At 40.2% G+C, this 20,346-nt stretch overlaps 1 protein-coding gene across 4 annotated transcripts in view; it reads left to right on the top strand.

The window, feature by feature from the left end:
• The window catches only part of PLD5 (phospholipase D family member 5), a 201,424-nt gene that overhangs the window by 142,151 nt on the left and 38,927 nt on the right, over positions 1-20,346 (top strand). For all 4 annotated transcript variants that reach the window (XM_064445785.1, XM_064445783.1, XM_064445784.1 and 1 more), the window contains one exon: positions 14,539-14,666. In XM_064445785.1, coding sequence (XP_064301855.1) covers positions 14,539-14,666 — 128 coding nt within the window. The remainder of the gene's footprint in view (positions 1-14,538; positions 14,667-20,346) is intronic.

Raw genomic sequence — 20,346 nt, 5'->3', positions numbered from 1 at the left:
GCGTCTAAGAGCATTAATGAATGTCCAAACCAAGCTGGCACTGTTTGACTGACACCATTTGGTTTTCATTTGATGAACACTTTGGAAGGTTACTCAGCTGTGCCTACCCTTGGGTTGTTGCATACAGCACAATTGTACCGTAAAGTAAACCCATGTGACCAAATCTTGCTGGTTTATACAGCATTAGTTACCAAGCTTTAACTTTGTAACAAGGAGGTGCCACTATTATGCTAATACTGATCATCTTCCTATATCAATATTCAAATTAACCTTAGGCTTCTATACCACTTTGGTACGTTATGAATTTTTACACAGACTAATGGTTGGAAAGTAAATTGCATTAAGCTTGTTGTAAAGTAATTCAACTGGAAGAAAAGTCCCTCAAATGATATCTGTACATTACTCTTCAGCATTTCTATCTCTTATTGCATACCCTTGTAGAGTGATCATCTCTAATGCTTACGCTTGAGAATAGTGCATTCAGCATTTTTTCCTTCCTTTGGACAGAATTTTATATATAGTGTGCAAATATTAGTAATTATGCAGTGCAGAAATTGACAGTCACTTCAGTGACTCAAAACAAAAGAGGTCTCTGCTCTTCATGCTTTTAATCTCAGTAGTCATGTTTGCATAAAGTAATGGGAAAAATACCAGCAGTTACAGGACTGCATAATATCTATACTACGCTTCAAAATAATTTCAAAAGAACGTTATGATGGTTGCTTTGTCAAGTTTTCAAAAATAACAGTTCCTTAGCAAAGGGGCGCAGAGCAACTGTTCTCAGCCAAAGGACAGTGGAAGCAAACTGAAGGTCGGTCTCCTGCACTGCTGGGGTCAGCAGAACTGCATGCCTACGGAAGGAGTATACAAGTGAAACAAGTGGAGGATGATACTCCCCTTATTCTGTATATCCTTTTAGCAATTTGTAGATTAGGAACCACTGCTGGAGTTCAGCAATCTGTTGTGGTGTTTGGGTGGTTTTTTTTCCCTTCAATTCATGCAATCAATTTTGAAACTATTTGTATTTTTGTCATCCACAAGACACTATGCGCAGTAGCAATGTGTTCTGCAGCTTCAGTATCCATACTTCCTCAAAAGCTTTTTGGTTCATTTTATGCAGTTTTACATTTAGCTTGCCTGAGTTTAATTTTTACTTTGCTCTCTTTCCTTCCCTCTCTTTCCTTTTCTCACTTGGATTCTAATCTACTTATTGAAGGATACCATTTTATCTCTGACATTCTTCTTTAGCTTCTCTTTTAACTGTCCTTGCATCATCTCTTGCGAGAGAGGGGTATTTGGTTTTGGTAATCATATACATTTATGCTGAACCTCAATTAAAATATTTTCAAGTATTGCCAGGAAACCAGTAAAGAATTTTCTCTCTGGCCTTTGATTTTCTCTTAGCATTATATCTTATGTTATGAAGGTCGTCTTTCTGAAATTAAACATTATCAGAATGGGCTTGTGGGATGCAGGTGGTGTTCTCACAAAGATAGTGAGCTGGAATACAGTGTGGTCATCCTTACAGGATTTTTTGGATAGTTGCAGCTTGAATCAGATGTATGCATTGCTCAAAGTAAATCAAGAGTAGCTTCTCATCTTGTTGTTCTCTAATTGGCCATGAAGCAATTATTTATGGTAAGTAAAACAATATACTCTGTGTCATGTCTTTTTGTACCACCAAGCTGTTCGCAGTTATGACACAGACCTTAGTTGAATATGACATAATCTTCTTCCCACTGGACCCTATCAAATTCAATGCACAGGAATTCTTATGCTCATGTAAACATGTGTAGAATATTTTATTTCACTATCATTTTCATTGTGTTGTCTCTTCTTTCGTTTACTGAACACTGGTCAAGACCTCATCTGGGGACAAACATGTTTCCCTTTTCTTTTCCCCTGTGGTATTAACATGGAAATAAGAGTGCTTCATGAATATTCAAGAATAAATGTTCATGATGCTCACAGGAAATGGATGAATAGCTTAGTTCCCGTTTTATAGATGATGAAATAAGACACAGGTAAGAGCTAAGACATCCATTTATTTTTATGTCAGTTTTTGGCACACACAATCTGTTACTGGTTTTGGTTGTTTTTTTTTATAAAGGGTATTTATCACTTTGTAGCACTTAATATGTGTCAGTGCCATTGTGAACAAGATTAGACCCCAAGGGCTCAAACTACGTCATCAGAAAATGACATGTGCAGCAGCCCTGCCCTGCCCTCTGTCATGGAGAGCAGCTTTGTGGAACATCAGCTGTGGGGTCCAAATATGTGAGCAGTTTTCACCAACTTAAAATATTAGACTATCCTTTTTCTCTTGAATCCTAGCCTTAATAGCTCCATTCATTTTGTCTTTTGTAATACGCAAGGGAGAGGTCCTGCAGCACCAGTCTTTATTCGAAGGACCTGATCCTCTCTCCAAGCAGAACTGTCTCCTGTGCTTCATATGACCCTGTTAATGTCTAGTACTGCTTTCAGTTTGATCTTTCATCGTTTTCGTGCATGAGTTGCCTGCTGCCCTCTGCGTTCACCATACTTCATATCAATATTTAGCCACATTCACCATCAAATCTTTATAATTTCCAGTCTACGTGCATTTTATTGTGCAAATCTAATTGAGTTTGCTTTCTGTCTCTTGTCTTGCTACCCCATACTCTCATTCCTCAGGCTTTTCTGGGTATGTGTCCAGCTAGCTACTTCAGGTGGGCTTCTGAAGTAATGGCAGCACTTTCTCTTGCAGCTTAGGCTGAGCCCCTTGAGAGATTGGCACAAAGTCCACGATGTCATTGTTGGGACTAGAAGTGCACATGCTGCCTTCTGGCCTCGCTTTCATAGGTATCGCAGTGCGCAGCTGCAAGCAGTCCAGTATGAAGCCTCTGCCCTGTGCCCTGCTGCCATCCCGCATGGCTCTGAACTGGTCTGACTCTGTCTCTTAGTGTCCTCGAGTTAATGCTGTCTGTCCTGTGTGGTTTGGAGAAGAAAAGGAAGTCCTATAGATCTGGTCTCCACCACTTCAAGATGACACAGGGGAATAATATAGCTACATTCCTGTCCTTCACAGCTAGTTGCTGATATTTACACTGGAGAAAAGAGCTGGTACCTGTGGTCTAGTCCCTCTGGGACACTAAAACCCTCTGTGATTTCAGTGTGCTGTCACTTTTATTGACTGTATATTGCGTGTGTCCTTCACCCAGCTAATGTAAAGTTGTGGCTTCCTTCTATTTTGCTTTCTATGTTTCAAATAGGCTGTTGGGTGAAAGTCAATCTGTGTTAAAAAGCTACTAACTGACAAGCAATTGATTTGTTTCCCCAATGTATTTCCTCAAAGACAAAGCATTTTTCCTCACGTGCTTTTTATTTTTTCTCAGTGTACTGTGTGGATTTTTCTGCTTTTGACTTTGGAGTATGTCCATTTGTCTCTTTAAAATACCTCCATTTTAATGTATGAAGTATCTTATCTGGGTGACCAAACCAGAATGCTGAAGCCCTCAAAAATACGTCTCACAGGCTGGTCAGAGCAATAGTAAATCAAGTGTGAGACTCTTCAGTCTGCTACAGCAGAACTGCAGTGTCTGTTCTACATGCTTGCTTTCATAAAAGAAGAGACTGTAAAAGTGCCTTGTTCTTTTAAGAACTTTAGACCCATTGTAAGAAACAAATGGTCAGTTTTAGTTGTTATTTGAACTAAGAAAGCAAGAAGAAATTCCCAGAGCCCTAATCTGCAACAACCATCAGCAACCTCCTCTGTCTAGCTTTGGGTTGTATATCATGGTTAATACCTGCAGGAGTTCTAGCATATGCTAAATAAAATAAAATTAGGACAAAACTTGGCACCCAAAACTCTGGTTAGCCTTAAAACTCTTAAGAATTTTTTTTTTCCTTTCCACAAATTTATTTGTAAAGACTTGGAGAATATATCCTGCTGCTTATGTAGTTAGAGAATAAAATCTGTTCCTCAAGTAATCGGAGAGTGGGGGAGTAAATGAATAACTGAATGAATATATGTGATAAATGAAACAATGAATGAGTGGGCAAAGGCAACAGTGGAATGATGAACTGAGGATGAAGTGGAGAGGGTGAAGTAGAGGGAGGAAGAATGACGTGGGGAAAATGAAATAAAAGGGAGGAATGAATCAGATGAAAGAGAAGGGCAGAAACAGAAAACTGAGTAATTAATTTTGGAAAAGATCAGAAAAGAATGCGGGCAGAAGCAGAAGTGTGCTCTTCATGGGCTTGTCACAACATAGATGAAAGGAGGGAAAAATAATTGGAATAGAGATAGGAAATATCTGAAAAAAATAGAAGAGTCAAAGGCTGACTCGGCAGGATAATAGGACAGGATCAAAAGAAAGAGATAAGGAAAGATGCTGAGAGACAAGTGAGAAGTGGTAGTAATAGGAAATGGCTGCGCCACTGGCAGACCTGGGTTGGTTCTGGCTCTGCCTCTGCTTTCCTTGTATGGCCATGGCCAGGTCAGCTAGTGCTCTTGGCTTTTGGTAGCCTGGAGATAATGGTCATGGGCTGCTCAGAGAATCAGTTAATGAAAGTGCAGAAAAAGAGTCAATTCTACTATGAAGGTATTGTAAATATAAAAAGCAGTAGTTCAGGACCAAATACTGCCCTCTGAGGAGGCATACTCTGTCCTCACCTCTTTGCCTGCCCTGCAGTATGCTTTCTCACCTGCCAGAACTGGGATTTCTCCTTCATGGGAAGGAAATCGACAGAACTCAAAGCAGAGCTACAGATGTCCGAGAACCACATTTTGGGATTGATTGCACAAATGTTGTTATTGCCAGTCAGCACATTTAGAAGTGACTGTTGCCAATAATGATGGTTTTAGAATATATAAATATCAGAATGAAATCATGCTGATAAGCTAAAAAGGGTGAGATAAATATTCACAGCATATTTAGTTAGGGATTTAGCCTTGTTCATTCATAGAAGGTTGTGATTCTAATTCCTCCTGTGTTAAGATGAAAAAAAGTCCCTGAATTCTTGGATATTTCACCTAGGAGGTATAGAAACAAATCTAGTGCTTCATAATGCTATTCAAAATAAAGGATAAGTCTTTGAAGAGGGGTGGGGTAAGCAGTGTGTGAGTTTACTAATCTCTCTATTATCCTTAAAATAGCTCTCTTTTATAGTAAAAATGTATGCAATTATAATTCGGCAAAGAAAGCAAGCCACAATCCAACTTTGCTAATGCTTTTACTGACAGTATTATAGTCTTCCTTTAAGTGGTAATATGCTTTGTCGCCCGAATCAACTAAGTAAGAAAATTACTTTTTCCAATCTCTAAAGCAATCACTTTTATAGCTTCATCTAGTAAATGAGAAGCCTAGTCTCCAATAATGAAGGGCAAAAAAAGATGTGGAATTTTTTTTAAATTTTCTGTCAAACTTTGTTGTACACTAGTTATCTTACAGACTCTACTGAGTCATCAGACTCAGAATGCTATTCAGAGGAATGATGGTTTCTGCTAAGGGGAAAGAATTGAACTGATCATCAGTGCTCGCACTATTCAAAGCTTTATTCAATATAATCCATGACTATTGATACAAAATACCTTAAATAGCTCAAAAAGAAGTAAAAATTTGATTGAAAAATACTAATGTCAGTGTCAAGTCAGTGCAAAATGAGGATTTCTCACACGTTTGCTGTATCAGACAGCAAGACCTATCAAGAGAGGCATGAAATGTTTGCTGCTTTCAATAAAATTATTAGAGGGAAAGAAAAAGTTGTTTGGGTCTTTTTAAGTTACACTAAATCTTATACACAGGTTCAATTTATTTTTTTTTTGTTTTTAAAGATAGTCTAAAATGGGAGTCCTAAACTTTTGTCCCAAACAGTAAGGCTTTCCATAGCAGATATAGTACAGAAGTCACTGACTTCAGAGGCAAAATCCAGGTGGGAAAGTGTAGAGTTGAAGCAGGTCTGATTTCCTGACTTGTTCCATGTAACAAACTGTAGTTTTGGCTGCTTGTGTTTGAGGGGTACTTGCTTATCAAATATCTACTGGGTGGCAGCATGTGCCTCCCAAGGATGTGGTGACATGAAAAGAATAGAATAGATGTTTTCTGGTGGAAAACGTAGAATGTAAAATTCTACAGTAACAAAAATCTTAAATAAAAAGTCAAGTACACACCACAGGGTTTAAGAAAAAGAAGTGGGAAGAAAGGAAGGAACTGTTACAGTGCAAATAATAAAAACCCATGGGGTTAACAAGGTTAATTTACTTTTAAAAATCATGCTGTTGAATATTCTGCATTAGATAAAGGGATATCAGGTTTCAAATCCTCTTTCTAAATACTGGGGTGGTTTAACATGGGCTGCACTGCATTTTGTGGTTTTTGTTATGCAATCTCAGTGCTTTATGGAAGCCATGAGTTTGCTCTAGAAGCTGGATTTCCATTTTGGAAGGGCTGGGGTCTGTAGTCATATGAATTTCTTCCTTGTTCGCAGTCTAAAAATTCTGTGCATAGGTTAATTAAACATGCCCACACATGATTAATCAACTGAGCTACCTGCTATTTGCAGGGAAGCTCAAGTAGAGCATGCCTGTGCTGCGCCTATTCTGTGGGTGAAGAGGAGACCTTTTATCTCTATGCTGTCATATTTGTCATGGTTTGCCCACCCTGCAGTTAAGATGGACCTTTGGCTTTTCATCAGTGAATCAGAAATTATATGTAGCTGGCTGGGTAAGTATTACAAAGAAATATCGTCAGGCCTCTCTTTCATCTCTCCTGTGACATGGGGTGGGAAGCATTTTGGTTATATGTCTGTTTTTTCTGCTGAGTAAATCAAAAGGGCCCAGCAGGCCGCACAAAATGTGTTCATGTGGGTTGGAGCTGTAACAGTCTTAAGCTGAACTCTGCCTACAGCAAGGTACTTAGCTGAGAAATTGGTATTTCGATTACTTGGGCTAGCAACAAAGGCCAACATTTGACATCTTCAAAGCCACTGTAAGGGCGTGTTTAGATAAATGTTACTGTGGGAACTGTTGAGCTCCCGAGATGTCATTGAAGTTAAACAAGCAATTGAGAGAAATTAATTCTGACCTTTCCTTTGTTCTCAAGTATCTTCCATCCTGCATCCAGCATGCGAACTCTGTGCAAACAAGGATCCCCTAACGGGACTTCTCTGGGTCTTCTGTGTCACTGTGGACACCTGTGTAAGCGCATGGGAAATGACATCCCAAGCAAATGCCGGCATTGCCCTCCTATCTGCTTTGATTGCACAAGGCAAATGGTTATGCAGGATGAAAGGCAAACAAATACCAGGGCTTGCTGCCTGGCATTTCTGAGGTGCATGATTTTGAGAGGAGCTGAGGCTGCGATTACAGGGCCTACCTTTAAATGGCAGCACTGGCATAAGCAGTTCTTGCATCTTCTTGCACCCAGGCCCAAGCTGCTCGTTCTTGTGCTGTGCCTTCAGCTGTGTTGGATATATCGTTTACTGCCACGTGGTGAGATGGACTAGTGAATTGTTCTACATTTGAAAGAACTGTTTTATTTTCATCTCTTTTTAACCTGGGTCCATTTTCTGATCCAGTTCATTCCTTTGACTCTGAAAAAGCTACTTGGGCACAGCTGAGGAGGTGATGGAGTGAAGGAGAATGGTTGCTGAAAATCAGATCGGTTCATCCGCTATTAGTGGGGGGTTTTTAACTATGCCAGTTGTAATTCTGTAATACTTTGTTTTCAGTCAGAAAGCTGGGTTTTGTGATGCTCATTTCTCACTGTTTTTCCTTCCTGCTCTCTCCTGTCCCCGTTCTCAGCTCTTGGCTTCCTCAGCTGTGTGGATAGAGCAGTTTCTGGGACTGTGCTGGCTCATGGAAATTATTTTAATCCACAGAATGAATGAAAAAAAGAAAGCAAAAAACCAATGGTTGAGCATAGAGGATATTTGTTCTTCCTGATCATGCAGGACAGAGCCCGACAGCATGTTACAGTCTGCTGGGGAGGGAAGGGAACCAGGCAAGAAACTGGCTCAGTGCCTGGAGAGGGGGCTGGGAAGTCAGCCGGCAGCAATGGAGGCCTCTCTCTTCTCACACCCATAACTCCGCAGGGAGATCCTTGACTGCAGCCCATCTGCTGAGGGAAGCTCTCTCGTAGCAGCCTTTCCTCCAAGCTCCAGCCAGGCATGGACACGTGAGCCAGCTGGGGAGCATGCCAGTGGGGATGAGTGGTGGCAGCACTCAGGGCAGAGTGTGTTTTCTGCGAGTTTTCCCTGAACCACCCGTGCCGCAGCCCTGAGCATGCAAGCCCATCCATTGCAATTCCAGTGGCTGCTGCAGGCAGGACCGGGGGGGCCCATGGAGCTGCAGTCACAGATTCCTCTCCTGCGCACTGATTTCCTCAAAATTGTCTTTGTATCAGTGATCTCAGATGCTGTAAAGTAAGGCAGTAAGCATTACAGTAATTTTTCATGAAAAATACCTACATCAGAAACAGACTCATTTTACTACAGGCAACCTTAACTTTGAGGGCCGGTGCTGTTTTGAGAAGCTGCGTGTGCACGTGATTTATGGCTGATTGTCCATTGGGTGTGAGTGGGAACTTCATTCAGAAAGAACACATTTGTCATGCAGGTAGTTTGAGTGGTACCCTTTAATGCAGGCCAAGGTGGTGTGAACGTAAGTTGTATTGCGAAGGCTTTCTGGCAATTTCTTGGGTTTGTACTAGAATGTAATTTCTTTGAGTAACTACGATTTCATTTTTTTGTCTGTGTGGCAGTTTCACATGGAGCTGCTAAAGAAAAGGTGGCAAGGTTTTTATTGTACACTGGTTGTTTTTTTTAATTACAATGGGCTTAGACTGATGAATAGCACACAATCCCGGAGTGGCAGGATTCAGTCCTGGTAGTTTTTTTAAAAAGGGGGTGGGGTGGGGGGGTGTGAGGAGCAGGGGGCAATGTAAACAAAACAGCTGATTCAAAGTTAAGGTATTACCATCAGAGATTTCCCTAAAAGTCCTTGAGTGTTCTCTCTTTAAAATAAGTCTGAATCATTAATCCTTCTGGGGCCAGACAGACTTTTAAATTGCATTTCAGATCCAATATTCCATAAAGAGCACAGAAATACTAAATAGTCTAGTTTGTCTTTTAATCATTCAGAGATGTAGTAAAAATAACTCTGTTGTCAAGTTGTGCATTCCTCTGCTTTTGTACTTGTCCTCCTCTGAGTGCTGGCAGGTCACGCTAATGGGGCTTCTGGAGCAACTCCAGACTTCTCGCAATCAGTCGAGTAAAAAGCATGAAAATTCCTGGGGAGATGATTCTTTGCCTGGGTCACTTGTGTCTGCCCAATATGAGGCAGCTGCTCTGCCCCTTGTGAGCAGGGTGTGGAAAACTCTGGGGTTTTGTCTCAGTAGAAGAAAAATTATTTTTGTTCATGGGTGTACTCAATGCTAAGGCTTGTAACTGAAAGCAAATAAATAAAATGAAAGAGTCTGTGGCAAAATATAGGGAAGGAGACATTCACTTTATATATCTATATGTGTAAACATGCATATATGCTAGTGAGCAAATTGTATTTTAAAAAATAAGTTTGGGACCTAGGGGTAATAAGGGATCTTTTGTTGATTTTTCTGAGTTAGCACATGATGATTAACTGCCTCTACACTGCCCTGAAAACCCAGTTTAGCTGAAAGAATACAGCAGGTCTATGGCACAATGGCAAGCGCTGCCTGTGCCGCCTCCCGGAGAGGCTGCTCAAGCACCAGCTGTGCTTGAGTATGCGTATGCTTGTGAGCTCTAGGTACGTGGTATTGGACTAGTTAAGTCTGATCTTGACTACTCTGGTCTGAGGCCACCCTCCAAAAGGTATAGGTCAAAACATATATCTATGTGTGCCAAATGTCAGCAGTGGGGTGAAACAGAGAGGCCATGGCTCGCATTCTCAGGCTCCTTTTTATGGCTCCCATTACTTGGAGTATTGGCTTGGGAATGCACAGAATTAGGAGAGGGGAAAAAACAGTGCTGTAAGCGAAGGGTATGGACACAGTGATGAGGAGAGTGAAGAGATGGCAAGAATGGGGTAAGCAGAGGAGGGCAGCTGTTCCTACTGTGGCCAGCTTGGTGCTGATGTGAGGAACTGTGGCTGGAAGATGCGCAGTGGATTGGATGTGGTGAAGGAGCATTTGTCAGGTTCAAACTGCAAATACACAAGAGAGCTGTAAGCAGTGTTTTCACTAGCCAAACTAATTTCATATTCTAGTGCTTCCTTGCATCCTGCTCTCCCTTCTCCTTTGCAGTCCCTCTACAACCTCCTCAACAGCTCTGTGTAGTCCCCTGTGCCCCGATGTGCTCCCCTTTCCATTGCCTGCTGTGCCTCCACAGCATGCACTTCACAAGCTCTGTTTCCCCAAAATGGGGAAGGAGAGGCACTCAAAAGCCCCTGTTCACCTCCTCCACCTTTACAAATCTCCCATTCCTTGCAGGGGGTAGCAGAGCCCAGCCTGGCTCCGTGACCCTTTCTCCTGGGGCTCTGCGTGATGCACAGTCACAACACGTGCCATCAAATCATGTATCTACATTTCTCTCCACACTCCTCCTGCAGCAGCGCACTTTCCTACTGTCAGGGCTAATGAGGTCAGGGCTCTTGGTGCTTTTCTCATCGTGTCTCTGTCAGTTGTGAATTGCCCGTCACTGTTGCTGCAACTTCCCAGATGCATCTGTCTGGCTCTCCTCTTGATCCTTAAATCCTTCCCCTTTCCCATTTTTCTTTCCCTCTGGTTTTAAAAACACTATAGTGAAAGTAAGAAAGTTGTGAAGACAGAAGGCCAATTTTAGCCGTGGTACAAGCAAATGCAGCTTCTGTTTCTTGGGCGTTATGTTTGCTAACTCCAGAGTGAGTTTAGCCTGTAACTGGCGCTGTTGAAAACTGTTGCCGGCAGAATTTGCATGTTTGCTTTCAAGGCAGCTGTGATAATAGCAGCCTAAACAGTTGCTCTTTCTGGGTGGTCTCTACAAAAATGATTTACTGTATCGACCAGAGAGGTGATTTGGCTCAGTGATGTTGCCTCTGTGCCTGGACAACCTGGTAATATCCTAGACTGCTCACAGTTGTTGGATCCAAAGCCTCCTGGTGCACCTTCTCCAGAGCGCTGCATGAACCGGGATCTGGAGGCCGAGAGGCAGCCCTGTGAGCCCCAGCCTCCTGCAGCCTCCCATGAAGAAGAATCTCCCAGTTTGTAGCCACCTGATGACCTTGTTTGAGCAGCAGTAAAATCCACAGCTAGTATATGCTGCAACACAGGTGCACCAAGGTGCACTTCTCGGTGACAGTTTTTCATGATAGCGTGTATATGTGATGAGCTCTTGATTGAAGTCTCCTGCTAACTGCTTAGAGAGTTTTGACTCAAATCTGTAGAAAAGATCCTAGCCTTAAGCTCCTGTTCTTGAAGTAAAGCTTGTCCCGTGGCCTTCGTGACATCGTTAGTGGAGTACCTGAGAGCAGGCAGCTAGACCAAACAGGAGGTTGCAAGGCTAGAAATGGTAAATGGCGCTTGCATGTGCCATCCTTCTTTGGAGTTACTTTGGGAATTGGGATTGTTTCAGAAATAGAGAAAAAATCAGTCTTTTTGCAATACTACTGTTGTCTTCTGTTTTCTTCCTCCATTATGAGACAAAGCAAGAGGCTGAGTGGCAGCCTGGCACCTCCCAGGGGCTGTGTTCCCATCACATGGAGAAGGGCCATGCTCTCAAGGGCAGGGTCCCCTCTGTGCATCCCAGACTGTATCAGCCATCTGCCTTTTAGAGAATGCAAAACCTCCCACCTACAAGAAAAAAAAAAATATCCAAAAAATGTCTGTTACTTAAAGCATGCTTTGATCCCTACAGTGGACTTTTTTCCTGCAGAAAGAGGGCAATCTGGCCCAACCTTTATAATGCACAATTTTATGGGACAGGCAAATCCACTTGAGTTTTAAGCAATGGCACTGATTTTCTCTAAGATCTCACCCTGCAAGTTTAATCTTCAGTAAAACAGAATTGTTAGATTTATTTTTTAAGAATCTGGCATCTATATTAGCACTCAAGCCTACAAATTGTGCCTTCTGGATGAACTCAGTAGACCCACAGCTTTGTGTAATTGAGACTGCAGCATGATAGAGAGTTCTCTTATGGCTTCACATATTGATCAGTCCAATTTCATTTCCTCATGGGACCTGGACCATGTTAGGGATGATGGATTGTGTTGAAGGCCTGATAAGCCGATTTTAACAGAACATCTCAAGGGCTTCTGGAACAAAGGCAATTATCAATACTGATGCATGTTTCCTTTCATCAAAGTTAAGGGCTCATTAATAGGCTGCACAGCAGCTGCTGTTTACAACACATGACTTTTTTTAATTAACTTGGAGATACCATTTCCTCAGCCTTATGAGTTGGTTGTTTCCAGAAAGAAAAGAAACTGGGTTCCAGATTTTGCTTTTAATGGTACGTGTGATAGCAGTATCCCCTGCACTGCTGTATTCAGTATTTTGGTCATTGAAGCCTAGATTATATTTTAGAGTGATAGTCCCATCCCACTGCTTATGCCCACATCTAAACTCCCATGCCACAAATCATGGTGTTTTAAAACATTTGAATTTTGTGTCAGGTTACTGACAATGTCTGCTATTTTTAACATTAGTCTTACTGGTTAAATAGTCTCCTTTGTAACGCTGGCAATCAGCATTTTTGTGAGGCATTGGATATTTCAAAAATCTTTTTAAACTGTGTTTATTTTAGGCTCTCAGTTATGAGAAGGAAGCTTATTGTTGCTTCCGACTGGTTTACCTTTCCTATACAAAAATCCTAACACTTAATTTATAACCTATTTGATGTAGGTGTGTTGTGGGTGTTAAATTTATTTAATTTATGCTATTTAATGTTGCAAATTGGTTTTATGGAAAGAAAATATGATCAAGGCAAACTGCTACGTTAAACTTGATTTTAAACACAGTTATTGGATAAGCAGCTAGAAGTTTAGTGCCTTACAGAATTGTTTTCCTTAGCCTAGTAGAAGTTGCTTTTGTTTATTCATCAGAAAACAATTTAAATCATTTAACACCTGCTATAGTGTTTTCTGATTCCTTTTCCATTTCACACACATTATCTCATTAATTAGCACAGTTCTGCTCATTGCTGCATGAATTGAAAGTCAGCAGCAACATGTTCTAAGGAAAATTGGAAAATACCTTTGTTTCTAAGCGTAGATGAATGTGGATTGGTGATACCTACAAAAAATTGGAGAGGTAAATGGGTTGCAGCAAAAGTAATTGTACAATGAACCAAATTCTGTAACTTGCTCAAAATCCTACGTTGCGTGTTTGATGCTTCATGAAAAGTGGCACCTTACCTGATTTTTCTTCTTTTCTTGATGTCTGAACTACTAGAATAAGTTTTTCAAGTGAGAATTACAGTTTCCATAATAAAAAATAAATATTTAGCACTGGTAACTGTGCTTAAAGTTGTGAGTCAAGTGTTTTTTAGGAGGGGAGAAATAGGGACTTAAATGAAAAGAAGTATATTTTAGTTCTCGAGGTATCTTGGATGATTTCTGAAGGTCTGACTCATATCCAACCATTACTGGAATTCATGGTACTAAAGATCCCATGAATGTTTAGTGGGAGGTGGCTGGTACTGCCCTCCAGGCTGCTGTTGTCTTCCCCAGTTAAGGTCATGACTAAAATGTGAAAATGAGTGGGTGACTTTAAATTACTTTCAGCAATGATTAATTCAGATTAATCACCTAATCTTACAAACACTGGAGCACTAAAAGAACAATAATGATGTGAGAAATCCCCTAAATCACCTAATATTATGTATATTCTGGATTTAGTCCTACAAATATACTGATGGGCCCAATTCAGACATTCCTACTGATGTGATGGAGCCAACGTGCTTTTATCCCACAAGTAGGTCTCTTGATTTCAGTGGCCTATAATCCTTATTAGAAGTGTGCAGTTCAAAGTGGTAAATTGAATGTCATAGATTAGCAGGATTAAGAGCAGTTCCAGCATACTTAAAGGCCCTTGCTTACTTCCTCAATCCTTATTCTCCACCCATGTTCCTCTTCTCAGGGTCTGTTCCACGCAACAGCACAGCATAGGCTACCTGCAGAGGAGCAGAGACTGCTTTTCAGGAAGGGGTTGTAATTGGGTCTGGATTTTAAAGGTCATTATTATAATATGTAGCAGGTTTGAGTTACAGAATAGACCTTTAAAAAGAAACTATTTTTAGGAACATACAGTGCTGGAAAAAACTAGCAATTATTTGGTTCTAAAATGGAAGAAAATTAAGTAAACAGTATAACGCATGGGAATGTTCCTTATAACTGCTTTTCTTGAATATATGTTAATTAAGGTCTTAAATAGTGGGACAGTAACGCTGTTTACCATTGATTTTAAACCTTAATGGTACGTTTAATTACATCCCTCACTAGCTTTGGAAGCTGAGGCCCTGAAATGTGAAGTTATTTCTTTTTTAATAATGTAAATTATGTTATTTTAAACAATGCTATTTATTATTTTATCCTTAAATCTATAGGTGCTGAAGTGTTGTATATGAACATGTCAGCATATAATGAAGGTCGGCTTCAATCATCTTTCTGGATTGTTGATAAACAGCACGTGTACATTGGAAGTGCCAGCCTAGACTGGAGATCACTGGGACAGGTAATTTAATTGAAAAACTACTCCTATACCCTTTGAAGGTATAATGAGGGAAAAAGCAATGTTTTGAGGCCAGCGAGTGGAGATGGATAGCTTTCTTTTTCTTATAGTATGCTGGCAGAAGTGCCAGCATCAAAAACTCTGCTGCCACAGTTTTGATGACTCTTCTGTGGTGGCAAAACTATATTACTATAAATTTTACTTCTTTTCATTGGAATAGCTATCCTCAACAGTTATTGGGTTAAATTTAAAATTTAACTTAAATTTAAAAAATTTGATTGCCTTTATTGTTTCCTGTGATGATTTTGTTGTTTGAAGATTGTAAGTTCTAGTTTACTTACTAAAAATAAAAAATAGTGAGCAAACCTGTTGGAAAACAAACTGCTATGAAACTCCTTGGTAATATCGTGAGCATGACCTACTCCATCTCATCTGCCATTTAAATAAGAAAAAGCAAAATTTTAAAGACTTCCAAATGGGTACTGGGTATTATCCTGAAATACATTTGGGGAGGGAGAGATTTATGAGTCAAATAGCGTAACGTTTTTGAAGGTTGTACACATTAGAATTCCATATTTTGATTTCTCATAAACATGAGAACTGAAGGGTGCGCACTAAGGCCTCTGCCAGCAACCAGTGCTGAGGACTGTCTACAGCCTGTGACCAGTTTGAAGAAGTAATTAATCAGTAATGCAGCTTATTTGCTTTCTTGTAGATATCTGTAGCTCTTTTCTTTCCACAAGGGTCTCAGGATTTTTAACGGCTGTCATGTTCATCGTTGCTACATACCACTGACTCTGTGAGGCTCCTGTTGGTCATATTTAAGGAGTGGAACCTGTGCTTTTAGATCTCAGTAATTGAAATGTGCAAGAAAGGGGGAAAAGAAGCAGTCTTAGGTAGTTGTTAATTGCAGTAAAAAAGTTTACTTTCTAGATATAAGCAGAATCTCAGAAACACATGAATGATTTTGAACATAGATTCTAATGATTTTGTAAAGAAGAAGGTGTGTGTTGGTTCTGTTGAAATTTTTAAGGTTTGGTTTGAGCTAAGGGACTGGAAGTCTGAATAAAAAAATCACCATTTTAGTAAAGAAAGAGTGAATGAATGCATTTTTGCTGTTCCTATGTGTATTCATTTATTTAAAAGGTAACTTTTTGAATAGTTACAAAGGAATTTGGAAAACTGGTAGAGAAGAGGATGTTGTTAGCAAACCAGAGAAAGTTTTGGCCAAGAGGATGTTGTATTTTTAGTCAATGTAGAAACATGTAGTTTGGGCTTTTGGACAGTTTAGAAATTAAATGTTTATGCATTGTCTGCGCCTCATGAGCTAGGCTGTTCGTATGTCATAACAAAATAGCTCTTCACAGAACTATTTACCTTATAAATACTTTAGCTTTGAAGCCTCATCTAATTGGGGTTTTGAGTAATGGAGAAAAAAATAAACGTGGATAAAAGAAGCACATCTACCGCACAGATTATTTAATTATTATGCTTAATGATTGTGTTTACGATCTTCATCACAGATGCTACAATACCTTATAGGTTTGGTTTTCTAATACTGAAGTAAATCTTAACTCTTGCAACATACCTACATTAAACTTTGATGCCAGTGCTTTGTGGGCCAGTGTTTCAAATGTGATTCCTCACTGTTAATTTCATCACTCCCTTTTCTGCATGAATTTCGACATTTTTTTTATCTTATTGTCATATAACAGTATATTTTTATATGTAATGATAAGATGAAGCTCAGAAGAATAATTCTACGGAACAAAAAGAAATCTCTCTGAATTGGAGTTAAAGAGAATCTGCTTTCAATTAGTTGAGAAATGTTCGCTGAGGTTTCAGAAGAGCCCAAGGAAATTAGAGCTTGGCTCCTGTTGACATCAGATGTGAGTATCCAATTCCCTGACCAGAATTACAGGTTAATAAATCAGGGCAACTGTCAGAGAGATCTGATAATGCAGTCTTAATAATCTGTCTTGAACTTTTCACGTAAGAGGCAAAATAAGCACAGAACTCTGTCATTTTGTTCCGACTTTCTGAATTAGCTTTCCCTGAAGGGAATGCTTTGCACACGCATGGGACCTAATCTTAAAACCCACAGTCAGCCAAGCCCTCACTGGGGAAACATATCTCCCATGGGTTCTCATTATCAGAATCCCAGTGTAGCTGCAAACAAGGGATCAGGTCCCTCTTCTCTTCTATCAAAGCAGCCTAAATGAGTAAGGACTGAACTTAACTGGAAAATAGCAGAGCAGGTAGTGCCAGGCCTGCCCAGACCCATGTCCTTGGGCTTGCACTGCCTGCAGTAGCGGGGTAAGGCTTCTGCAGTGTTGCCGCAGGAGGCAGGGGACTCACTGCAGAGGCCACTCTGCATTTCCTGTTACAACCTGGTTTACCTGCTGGGAAAGGACCATGAAAAGGCAGACTGGACTGCTGGTTAGTCACATATGGCCCCTTTAAAAGCTCATCTGACTTAGAGTAACAGAACTGGTAGCTATTGAATCGACAGACCACTTTGGCCAGTATTACCAGACCTTGACAGCAAATCACAGAACAAAGTAGGTCTCTGCTATTCTAGAAACATATGGTGCTTTGGCCTATCAAGCACAGCAGTTGTCTTCTCACTCAAACAAAACATCCAGTATGAGTCAGACACCTTGTAGCTAACAATGTCTCATTATTCAGCAGCACAGTTCCAGGGTAAATTACATGAATGTATCCAGTTTCACATCTAATAATATCTAAAAAGCAATGAAAATCTTAAGATTTTAACTGTGCGTGGTTGTCATATCTTTTCACATGCCTTCCCCTGTATTTTCTATGTGCATGTTTATTACTTCCTCTGTACTGGACCCTTGCATGCATTCAGGCCAGTACACCAGGAGCATCTACCCACTTTGCTGGTTCAGCAGTTGCACTAGAGATGCAGCAGGTGTCTTCAGTATTTCACCCTGGGCTATATAGCCCAGAGCCTTCCTACCTCTTGCTTGCTAGAGGCCTAAAGATGTAGAAAGGCTTCTGTGACACAGCAGTTACAGAGCAGTTAACATAGAGCAGCTCAGCATACTGGTGAATATTTATGCCAGGTTACTGTGGTAGATATAACTGGATTTTATTGCTCTTTTGTCCTCTTGCAGGGGGATTAAAAGCAAAAAAAGTCTGTTAACATCGTTCTTCTCTTGGGACCCTGAGTCTAAAGCTGAAATAGTAATTTAACTTTTAACAACTCCTTAGAAAACAACATCAGGACTTACATGTCCAAAGGTGTCAGCTTTGTTTTTACAATCTTTGTGGGCAATTCTCTAAATTTATTAGCTGGACACTAGAAACCAGTCTCATCTGAGGCTTATGGAGGTTTGTTGCCATTTTCCTGACTTGCCAGCACTGACAAGAAGCAATACTAGTATTTCCTTTAGAAGTAAATTTTCCACATAAAGGAGAGATTTTTGTATGCTGCATATATTACTTGGGGAATAACCTTTAAAGTTGCATATTTCCTTGTGCCCTTGCTGTCAAAGTTTTAATACTTGCTTAATTATATTAATGCTTAATACAGAGTCTCAGCTTTGAAATTATGGGCAAGGCTGACTGCACATCATTACTATTCAGGTAAAACTATATTTCACTTAGGCTGCAAGTTTGCCAAAACTCTAATAATTTTGGCTGAAATTATCTCTACCAGCTCTCTGCTTCAGTCCAACATCAAACACAGGCAAATGGAGAATAATGTTTAGACTCCCTGAAAACAGGATTTTACAAAAATTATTTTTTTCCATTCACAGGGAAATATTTTGTTCTTTTCTTTGAACAGATCTAGAGTTTGTGTCAGGGATGCATCTTTTTCTGTTGTTATCAATATATGGCAAATATTGCCTCATTACATAACCCATTGGAAATTCCAGGTTATGAACAGCCAGAGTTTTTGCAACTTTCTTAGATAAGTACCACTTTCTTAGATAAAATAAGCTGCGAAAAATTTTATCGGTGAAATAATCTTTCTACTGATCTAGTTTCTTTCTGGTAAATTTTTATAAACTGATTAAATGGTGCAAAACCTATAAACAAGTCTAACAGGTTTACCAGCTTGATGAAGGACATCTGGAGAGAGAGTCTCTTGTTCTTTGTGGTGACATTCTGCCTTCAAAACGTGATTTGGGTGGGGGGGCAGGTGGGGGGGTGTACTAAAAGAGGAAGATTACTAAGATAAAATTTAAAATCACAATTACAACTTTTTATTTCATATAGGGGGTCTATGTGATCAGCTGTACAACTTCCATCTTCCACTTCACTGACATGTGTTCAGTAATAGATGCAATTGATAAAGTATTTTCTCAGAGTTCCCAGGCTCTCACCTACTAAGAAGTTAGTCTTGTAACCATTGAACAAGCGAAGCAACATCTTTGGGCCATAGCTGTGCAACCTACTTACGTATATATTTAAGATAACAAAATGTTGAAGTCTATTTTTATGAGCAAAATACGTACATCCATGTTAAAATGTTTGGCTGAAAAGGGGTTCACTCAAACGTACCTAAAATTAGGTACGTAAACTGATTAATTTTTGCCTGTGGTTTGAACTAATAACAATTGAGGTGGTCGTGGTGCTGTGTTCTAGCTTCTAGTTTCTTGACCAGTTAGTTTATTAATGTACTTAAATAAAAGGAATTGGTTATATAAAAATTATCATCATCCATAATATTAATGCAGAGCAAGAGCTAACAAAAAATGTCATATATTTCTTTTGTTTCGTGACTCCCTCAAATAGTTCCCGCAAAGCATGGAAATGCATTTAGCTCCTTAATTCTGTTAAGGAGCGTAAGGTTTGTAGTACAGACAGAACCCTTAATCAGCACAAGAAACACTTCTGGAGCTCTTCATGCTAACAACATTTTTGGAAAAGCCTTCACATTATTCGCACATGAATAATTGAATCCAGTGGGCAAACAACTGTAATGGATTAGTTGAACCACTTTAGAGAAATACATTTATGTGCGACAAATAATCAGCCCTTGGAAAATTCTATTACTGAAAATTATTGAAACAAGTAAAATTAATCCGATTGTCTTCACTGGAAGTGGAATCAGGCTAATATTAAATAGTTGGGTAGGCAAAAAAAAAAAAAAGCTTAAATCATTAATAGTAGCAGGTAGTAGGTAGTTGGGTGTACGTGTGGGGGTTAGTGTTCCCGATTTGAACATTCAAGCTGTCAATCAGAAGCCTGCTGCTTCCTCCCTGTAATTGGTAGAGTCTGACTAAATCCTGGACTAAATCAAAGTGGCACGTCCAGGCTCCTCCAGTTACTGAAGAGGCATGAGGCAGAATGACCAGTTAGGAGGCCGCTCTCACCCTGTGCTTTTGCATGTGTCGTGGTTTAGCCCCAGTCAGCAACCAAGCCCCACGCAGCCGCTCGCTCACTCCCCCCTGGTGGGACGGGGGAGAGAATCGGAAGAGTAAAAGTGAGGCAACTCATGGTTTGAGATAAAGACAGTTTAATAGGTAAAGCAAAAGCTGCGCGCGGAAGCAAAGCAAAACAAGGAATTCATTCACTACTTCCCACGGGCAGGCAGGAGTTCAGCCATCCCAGGAAAGCAGGGCTCCATCACGTGTAACGGTTACTTGGGAAGACAAACGCCATCACTCCCAATGTCCCCCCCTTCCTTCTGCTTCCCCCAGCTCTATAT

The sequence above is a fragment of the Phalacrocorax carbo genome, chromosome 3 (genome assembly GCF_963921805.1).
Source record: "Phalacrocorax carbo chromosome 3, bPhaCar2.1, whole genome shotgun sequence".
NCBI lineage: Eukaryota > Metazoa > Chordata > Aves > Suliformes > Phalacrocoracidae > Phalacrocorax > Phalacrocorax carbo.
The sequence above is the reverse complement of the archived record's forward strand: the minus strand, read 5'-3'. Positions and strand labels throughout refer to the sequence as shown.